General features: G+C 46.4%; 1 protein-coding gene across 8 annotated transcripts in view; it reads left to right on the top strand.

Annotated features, from left to right (window-relative positions):
* Positions 1-9,752, top strand: part of LOC306842396 (shisa family member 6) — a 69,210-nt gene that overhangs the window by 9,078 nt on the left and 50,380 nt on the right. For all 8 annotated transcript variants that reach the window (XM_079372620.1, XM_079372617.1, XM_079372616.1 and 5 more), the window contains one exon: positions 4,606-4,707. In XM_079372620.1, coding sequence (XP_079228746.1) covers positions 4,606-4,707 — 102 coding nt within the window. The remainder of the gene's footprint in view (positions 1-4,605; positions 4,708-9,752) is intronic.

The following is a 9,752-nucleotide window of genomic DNA, read 5'->3' as shown; positions in this document are numbered from 1 at the left end:
ACTAGAATTGTTTCCTATTCAGACCGCCGTTTCAAGCAGACATATTTTCTCCCCCCGTGACGTTCTGCTTCAGTCTGAATGTCAGGCCCCCCCCCCCCCCCCCCACCGTCTTCAGTAACAGAGGAGTTACAGAGGAGAGACGGGATCAGTGTCTCTGAGTGTGTGTGTGTGTGTGTGTGTGTGTGTGTGTGTGTGTGTGTTCATGCAGAGGTTCATTGAGTCTAAGCTGAGCGACCTCTCAGCTGAAGGTCATCTGCTGTGAACAATTAGAGGTCGTGATGATCGGAAAACATTTCAGCTATTTAGCAGCTCTGACATGACCTTCAGATATTTTTAAAGCACAAAGCATCCTGTGTGTGTGTGTGTGTGTGTGTGTGTGTGTGTGTGTGTGTGTGTGTGTGTGTGTGTGTGTGTGTGTGTGTGTGTGTGTGTGTGTGTGTGTGTGTGTGTGTGTGTGTGTGTGTGTGTGTGTGTGTGTGTGTGTGTGTGTGTGTGTGTGTGTGTGTGTGTGTGTGTGTGTGTGTGTGTGTGCCTGCCACCCAAACAGGAAGTTATGCCAGACTTAATTATTAGTGTTTTTTCCCCAGAAGGCTCTTTAATAATCTCATCCAGTGTGTTCTCTGAAGCTGACCGTCATGTTTCTGTTGTCTGGTGGTTTTTTGGGGTCTTGATTTCTAATGAAGGGTTTGAATGTTTGGGTGGCGCTTTGGGATGAAGGCCGGGTCAAACAAACGAAGCACGCCAGGCTCCATCAGAGTCAGTCAGTGTTGGAGTAAAAACTGAGGCTGCATGTGGAACGATCATTCAGATAAGTGTAATATCATAACAAGCATGTAAAGATCAATCACAACAACATCTAAACGTCATCACACAACAGCTGGACTATAAACTCTGATGAGGCGCCGACTGTTTCATTTTCATTTTGTCGACGTGGTCAGAAGGTGATGTGTTTGTGTGTGTGTGTGTGTGTGTGTGCGTGCGTGTGTTTGTGTGTTGGTGTGTGTGCGTGTGCGTGTGTGTGTGTGTTTGTGTGTGTGTGTGTGCGTGTGTGTTACAGGAGAGAATAATATTTAAAGGACTTTAAGAATCTGAACTTCATTATGTAAACTCCACCACCAGGGGGCTCACTTTGCCCCAACCACCGCCCCCGACGAAAACGACCTCTGAGTTGACCGTAGTCATGACAACCGAGCGAAACCGACTTGAGGAAGAGAGCGTGTTTGCAGATGAGCTGATGTATCCGGGTGTAATTTAAGTTTTTTATCACAGCAGCTCACACTTCCTCATGCAGCCGTCTCTGACGTTGACGTCCGGTGTTTCCACGGCGACGATGTCCGTGTCAACTCTAAAATGACAGATTTCTCTGGCTTCGATAACTGTTGGAAGTATTTGAGGTAATGTTAGAACTCAACTGGAAAAAAAAAACAAGAACAACAAAGGTTTAGTCCAGTTTGAATGATTTTAGATCTTTTAGTGTAAACAGGAGCATGTTAGTCCAACACAACCACCCACTCTATGAAGTTAAAGTAAAAACTGAACTCTCGTTGGACCGCGACAGATTTCTGTTTTTTAGAGGCGTCTTGTCATGTGACGACGTCATGTGGACAGCAGAGCCAGAGGTGCACATGCAGCATGGACAGTAGAGGGTCATACTACAGGACCAGTGACCACGCTGCCTTCACTGACAAGCGGGTAGAGTGTGCTGCATGTGCAAGTTTGACCTTTGACCCAACCATGTACACACTCGAATCATCATCAGCCACATGTTGAGATCAACATCTCTGTGCTGACCGCATCGACGTGTTTAATGTGAACGTCGTTCTGAGTGTGACGCTCAGCCTCCCAGAGACCCCTGACCTGCATCTCATTATTGCCCCTTATTATTCAGCTGCACCTCTGGCCTTCTGTGTGCGCACACGTGTGTGTGTGTGTGCACGTGTGTGTGTCCTTCCAGTAGCAGTTAATTATGGCCGCGTGCAGATCAGGACTCACTGCCCTGCATCATTAGATTCATGAGGGGGCGGGGTTAAAGAAAAGGGGGCTTCAGCCTTAAACAGCTGGTGAAGAGGCCTCGGTGTGTAGAATGAAGATATGCAGCTGGTTGACTTTATCGAGATGATGCACGCAGCTCTGTGACCACTCCGGCACATCAGTGTCTGATAATGCAGTCAAATCAGAATACCATGTGAATTACCCCCGCCTGGCTGGCTGGGTTAAATCACAATCGACCTTGGGGGCGGATAACCTCCCCGACGCCAGCCACACAGAGCGACATCCAGCTCAGTTCATGCTATAATTATCTTATTATTCACATTTCCCCGTCTCTCACAGCTAATTCAGAGGTGTTATATGTCCAGTGAAAAGTCTGATTAAAAAAATATTACCATATGAATCCTCGGCACCCGCTCGCCGCTGCTTTGTTGGGGTGAAAGTCATGATTTTTCTTTGTGTGAAGGACGATAAATTCCTAATGCGTAGCCTTCCGCGGCAGCTCTTCATGCTACCTCACCTTAATGAGCTGGGAGCGCAGCGGCAGGAGAGGAGGGGGATTGCTTTTGAAGGGTCTTTTAGATTGGAGGGTTGTCGCAGTGGCTCGTGGAGCGGCCTACCAATGACAGGGGTGACAAAGGAAGACAACAGTAGCGCGTGTGCGTGTCACACACACACACACACACACAGCCGCCGCTATGATGGGATGGAGGAAAAAAAGAGGCCGGCTGATTTTCTATCTGTGGCGAGCCAGCCGGAGTGATTGGGTTCAGAGTGCACGCGTGTAAGTGTTGAACGTGGCTGCTGCAGACATATTGCCTTTTCTTTTTCTGAGGATCACAACAATGTGCTCGGCTGTATCCTTCACTTTTACATCATTTCCCACCTGTGTGCGCCGGAGGGAGAGAAACCACGGGGAAGTTTTCATTTGACACCCTGACAAAAACACGACTGAGAACATGATGGAACCGCACAAACAGCTTTTTCTTATCTGTAACAGGTTTCCAGCTCAACGTTCTCACCGTCTGTTTATTTTCTAAGTGTGTTCCCGTTAAAGATGTTTCTCTGTGATGAGCGCCGAAAAGCTAATAAATGATCATAATAATCAACTACAATCATCAACAATTATTATGAATAATCAGAGGGACAATGGAGCAGCTTCACTTTAGGAGAAGACTGAGTTTTATTTTGAAGGGACAAAGGAGCAGCTTCACTTTAGGAGAAGTCTGAGTTTTATTTTGAAGGGACAAAGGAGCAGCTTCACTTTAGGAGAAGACTGAGTTTTATTTTGAAGGGACAAAGGAGCAGCTTCACTTTAGGAGAACACTGAGTTTTATTTTGAAGGGACAATGGAGCAGCTTCACTTTAGGAGAACACTGAGTTTTATTTTGAAGGGACGATGGAGCAGCTTCACTTTAGGAGAAGACTGAGTTTTATTTTGAAGGGACCAAGGAGCAGCTTCACTTTAGGAGAAGACTGAGTTTTATTTTGAAGGGACCAAGGAGCAGCTTCACTTTAGGAGAAGACTGAGTTTTATTTTGAAGGGACAATGGCGCAGCTTCACTTTAGGAGAAGACTGAGTTTTATTTTGAAGGGACAAAGGAGCAGCTTCACTTTAGGAGAAGTCTGAGTTTTATTTTGAAGGGACAAAGGAGCAGCTTCACTTTAGGAGAAGACTGAGTTTTATTTTGAAGGGACAATGGAGCAGCTTCACTTTAGGAGAACACTGAGTTTTATTTTGAAGGGACAATGGAGCAGCTTCACTTTAGGAGAACACTGAGTTTTATTTTGAAGGGACGATGGAGCAGCTTCACTTTAGGAGAAGACTGAGTTTTATTTTGAAGGGACCAAGGAGCAGCTTCACTTTAGGAGAAGACTGAGTTTTATTTTGAAGGGACAAAGGAGCAGCTTCACTTTAGGAGAACACTGAGTTTTATTTTGAAGGGACAATGGAGCAGCTTCACTTTAGGAGAACACTGAGTTTTATTTTGAAGGGACCAAGGAGCAGCTTCACTTTAGGAGAAGACTGAGTTTTATTTTGAAGGGAAAATGGCGCAGCTTCACTTTAGGAGAAGACTGAGTTTTATTTTGAAGGGACAAAGGAGCAGCTGCACTTTCGGAGAAGACTGAGTTTTATTTTGAAGGGACCAAGGAGCAGCTTCACTTCAGGATGTGGATCAGAGTCAGCCGAGCTTTAACCGTAAGGTTGAGGGTTCGATCCCCAGCTCCTGCAGTCAAATGTCTGACGTGTCCTTGTACGACTCCAAACCCCGAGTTGCTCCCACTGCTTCGTCGTGAGTGTGTGAATGTTTATGAACGATTGAAGTTATTTCAGACATCTGGGATGTTTGTATGAAGGGCTTCTCGAACTTTTGCAGCTGGATTAGTTTTTTTCTGAGAGACAATAAAACCAGCAGAGATTATTTGAACTTTAGAGACGATGCCTGAAGACGTGTCCAAGGAAGCAACATTCATGACTTCTGCAAAATAAAAATAAAACGTTTTTTTTTGTTTCTCTGTTAAACCCTGAAGTTTGGATTCATACCTGAATACATCATCAATCAGTGTGTGTGTGTGTGTGTGTGTGTGTGTGTGTGTGTGTGTGTGTGAGAGCAGGTCTCCATTATGGGAAGGAGAGCGTGCGCAGCAGTGGAGGCGCTGACCTTCACAACTTCATCTCCTCGGGCTTTGTGACGCTGGGCCGAGGCCATCCCAAAGGTAAAGCAGCTTTTCTTTCAGTCTTTTCTTCTCCTCCTCTCACACAGGACCCGCCGAATGCTAAAACAACCCGCGTAATGTTCATCTTTTAACAACAACAACGACGACAACAAGGAGACCCAGACGGAGGTGAAATGTTTCCACATTCAATTTCCCTCCTGAACAATTCAAGTGACCTCCTGCCTCGGCTTTCTGCAATTAAATACACACCAACACACAGGTAGAGCCGCTTACAGGCAACAACAGGGTGGAGAAGGTGACTCCACAATAGCACACACACACACACACACACACACACACACACACACACACACACACACACACACACAGCCATTAGTTGTGGGGCAGAGTTTTCCCACGGGTAATTCACTGATTAGTATGCAGCCATGTTGGCCGAGCTCTTGTGATTTATTCTTGTCCATTTGGCTCCAAACACCAGACCCCATGTTTGTGTGTGTGTTGTGTGTGTGTGTGTGTGTGTGTGTGTGTGTGTGTGTGTGTGTGTGTGTGTGTGACCTCAGCGTGGTTTCAAGGCGAGCGTTTTTACCTGATACTGCTTTCGAATCTTTAATTGAATGTGTTTCTTGTGGCGGGAGGCCGCTGTAATGCTTCACGGTGGCTGAGTGCTTTGCTAATAATTGAAATGGAATTTGATTCCACGGCTGCGTTTGTATTTCCTCCTCCTTCCTCTTCTTCCTCTGACGCATGATGACCTGCAGGGTTATCATGAGAGGAGAAAATGATTTGCATGGATAACAAGAAAAAGGCTGAACGCGTGTTTTTCTTTATCGATTTCAAACGGCCTCTGAAACTGCAGAAACACCATCAGCAACCAGTCAGTCCCAGTTTAAGTTGCATGCAGGTCAAATTGCGTCTCTGCAAAGACAAACACAGCATCCTCAAAAACCATCTTAGACTCATCATATTGACGTTTGTTGCAGCTCGGCTAGCAGCCCCCCCCCCCCCGCGTCTGGGACGAGAGAAACACGGTGTTTCACCTGAAACTGCTTCAACGGTCTTAATCATCCGGGTGTTTGTTTTTTAAGGAGGCATCCATAATATTTCAAACCTTGTATGAAACAGTGACAGCAGAGGAAGCCCTGTAGAGCAGGTCCTTCATGGGGAGTGTGCATGCAGCTGCGCTCCAGCGGCGTCCCCCGTGTGGCCGCGTAGTGACCGTTAGGACCGCACTGACAGAACGCAGTCTGTCGTCTCCGCAGCATGAAGAGTGTTCTCAGAGAACATTCATTGAAAAGAGGCTGCGGCCCTGGATCAAACTAATGAGCCGTCTGTCCATCACCACGCCTGTTTGCTTTCCTCGTGCACCACATCCTGCCGAGCTCCGGAAGCTTCTCGCCACTTTTTCTTCTAACGAGGAATCGTCGTAGTTCTGTTGTGTTTGTATGAAATTAGCTGTTTTTCTCCTGCTTTTTTGCTCGTTTGTTTTCATCCCCAGAGGGCGTCTATTTCGCAATCATATTCATACGCAGTCAGGAAAAACAAACCATGCCTCCCCACAACCTCCCCCACCCACACATCTCTACTAGAGATGAGTAATAAGAAAGCAATAATGTGTTTTATGAATCTGGGTTCTTTTAAACCCAGTTTCTCTTCTGTGCAGCGACGTGTTTGTGCCGCAGCGACAACAACGGCATGTGCTCGTGTTGATCGTTCAGCATCTGTGCAGTCTGTAGCTTTTGATTCTCCTTCTGCAAAAACAAGTAGAATGTGGCAGACTGAGCTCTTGGAAAAGTCTGCCGACACTCAAAAACGGTGCAAAAAGCCGAATATGTGAAGCATATGCAGGAGTGGAATCTTCTCCTCAGCCTCTCTGTTGGAGCGTCTGCAGCCCAGAGGCTCCGAGCCTCAAATCAATGAAACACTGCTCTGATTTGAGTTGTGGTATTGTTGCAGCTTGGTATTATCTTTAGCTTTACACAAGTGTACAATCACTTCAGGGGGATGCAGGGAAAGGAGCAGTTTAACCGAGCCTCCCCCGCTCTCTCATCGTCTCTTTGCAAAGCCCTCTTCATCCACAAAAGCAGAAAAGCTTCAGCTGCATAATGTTTCACTTTTCTCCTTGACTGATTGAAGGATATGAAGAGTTCCTACCATCTCTGTTTTTCACAGCACAAAATCATTGTTTCTTTCCAGTTTAAAGGTTCATAAATAGTCAATAAATCACTTGATCCTCACTCGACCCACAGCTGACGTTATCTAAAAACATGCGGATGGATGTGAGCGTCCGGAGCGGTGGCCCTGTGGGCAGCAGTGAACCTGCAGTTTGAGGTTAAGAGCAGGTAAACAGTCGGCTCGTATTTAAATCATAGCCAGCCTTGTTATTATTGAAGGGGTTTGCACAGCTTGGTTTGTTCTGGCCGAGAGTATCGCTGGAAAAAAAACAGAATGCAAATAAATATTCACTGTCCTGTGAGTGGAAAAATACAGACACACCTGGACACAGATGTTGTCTTCTTCACTTGGTTTTTAGACAGAACGAGGTGTAAGAGAGAGAGAGAGGCCTCTGGCTGGGATACGGTGTCTGTAATGTTGCTTAATTAAACAGACTGGAAGTGTGTTTGGTTGTTAATTATACAGCAGACCATGTATGTGTGTGTGTGTGTGTGTTGCGGTGCAGCCCCTGGGGAGGACATGTGGGGTCAGAGCAGCTGGATGCTTCACATCTGTGTGCCAGGGTACAAAACATTCCTGATGTGAGATCAGCCAGGAGCGCCGGGTCGGGGAGCTGAACCCAGTCTGCAGCCGCTCCGTTAGTTTGTTCACCTTTGTGGAGCTCTAACCTTCCCCTCAGCTCACCCTGGGTTACTCCCCTTCAGTTTGTAGTGTCCTACATTTCCCAAAATGCCTTTCAGCACTCGTTAGAGAAAGGTCAGACCTTGCTGTTGCCAGTTTGAGGGAAGGCAGAGTTTTTTCTAATGTCCTTATTTCACACCAGGTTTCTTTCTTAAACAGGTTTTTGTTGTTGAAGCAGCTGCAGAAAGTGTAACGTTTCTGTCACTGAGATTCAAGCAGCGCTGGGAGCAGTGTGGGAAGACAGACAGAAACAACTACTGTCAGCTGGTTTATGAAGAGCTGCAAGTTTTGAAGCCATTCGTGAGAGCCAGCGTGTCACATTTCAGCACACATGGGAGCTTCGAAGCCCCGCTGGCATCTCGACGCCTGGTGGTGGCTGAAGGAGGTTTCTGACAAATGACACTAAAAAGTCAATTTAACACAACCTAACACTGCCAAGCTAATTCAGGGGATCATCTGTTTAGCTGTTGCTAGTTATCAGGATGCTGAGTCATGCACACGGCTCAGAGGGATTGGACGATGTATCTTGGCTAACCTTCTGACTGGATGTACTTTATCTTGTGTCAGAGGACAGAACAATACTTCAGCTTGAAAATAGAAGTTTGCAGTGTGTGCTTATTTGAAAACAGAGGATTCTTCGTCAGACACCAGAGATAATTATTTTGCCTCTTTTTTGAAGTGCACTGAGATGAGGTTACACATGACGTCTGTCTCAGTTTACTTCAGACCCGCTAACAGACCATCTACCTTTGCTTTGAGTGGATGAGTTTTCCATCAGTAGATCCGGTGTGTGGCTGTCAGCACTTCCACGACTCCGTCCTGAAGCCTTCTGTCTCCGTCTGGAGTCAGGTGTAGAGTGAGGGTGGGACGCCATCTGTTCCCTGCATGAGCTCTCTTTGCTCAAAGTGTCGAAGCAGAGATGAACACCACAAATTCTTCCTTCAGACGATTCGATTCTTAAAGTGAACTCGTGCTTGTTATACTTTGAGGAGACTTAGAGGCACAACGACTCGGGGTCACTTTGTTTGTTAGTGTTGTTTTTAATTCCTCCTCATTCTTTACTTCGAGCCCGGTGCTTTCCCAGAGTGCCAATCTTTTCGTAATGCTAACCTTTATTTAGCATGCACAGCTGCCCGCCTGGCTCCTGTCCCCTCGGCCATCTGTGCAGATCCACGCAGCGCCTCACACACTCTCTTCTCCCATGTTTTCTGTTGTCCTCGTGTCCAAAAATTAGGAGGCAGGAAGGTTAAGGCTTCTGTCAAACTGAGCCGAACTAATGAGGATGCTCACTGATCTGTTGTGTGTGTGTGTGTGTGTGTGTGTGTGTGTGTGTGTGTGTGTGTGTGCTGTCAGATGGGACTGCACTGTTCCACTGCCTTGGGTGTAAAAACTGCAGAACTCCGTTTGCAGCTTCAGAGTCTCCAGTAATTGTATTAAAGTTGTGGAAACATAATCTCAGCAGAGAGATAAGAGGGAGCCATGTTTGCTGGCAGCGGCGATGCGACGCTACACCACATCATCGCTCCTGGCCCACGCAGGCTGAAGCCCATCGCAGCCTCATAGTAATTGTTCTTGTCACAGAAGAACTGCAGTGTACTTTTCTATTCAGTCACTGTCGCCGGGTAAAAGTCTGCACTGTAAATCACTGTCACATTGACACACACACACACACTCGTCTGTGCTGCAGCGTGTTTAACCCCGAACACCCCAGGAACATTTAAAGAAGTGGCTGCAACACGCCGAGGACTGTCACTTCACAGATTAACCTTCTGTGACTCCACCCACACAAACATCTCAAACACAAAGACCCACAATCACCACTTCATTAAACAGAGAAACGTCCGCCTTCATCTAAGATTAGAAATGTGACATTAGAAAACTTTAATCCGCTTTGTTTAAATTAATGAAAATCTGACAAAACATCAACATCACTAAAACTGTTCTTGAATTCTGTTTTCTGTAAATTAACATTTTAAAATGAAAACATCAGGATTCTCCATGTTCCTCTAACATGTGTCTCCAGTCTGTCTCCAAACCCTCCAATGATGAGAGAAGTCCATCCTCTCCGTCTTCTGCCTGCTCCACTTTTCAGAAAATGTGTGCTCAAACAGGCCGTTTGGAGATGTTCCCTTCATGACATCACAAAGGGCAGTAGCCCCTCCCCCAGGTGGGTGACACTCCCACAGCTAGGTGTTTGTTCTGCCCTCTGAGTCTGCCTTCTCACCGTAAAC

Source organism: Symphodus melops (genome assembly GCF_947650265.1).
Source record: "Symphodus melops genome assembly, chromosome: 21".
NCBI classification, from domain to species: Eukaryota; Metazoa; Chordata; class Actinopteri; order Labriformes; family Labridae; genus Symphodus; species Symphodus melops.
This window is presented reverse-complemented; position numbering and strand designations above follow the sequence as displayed.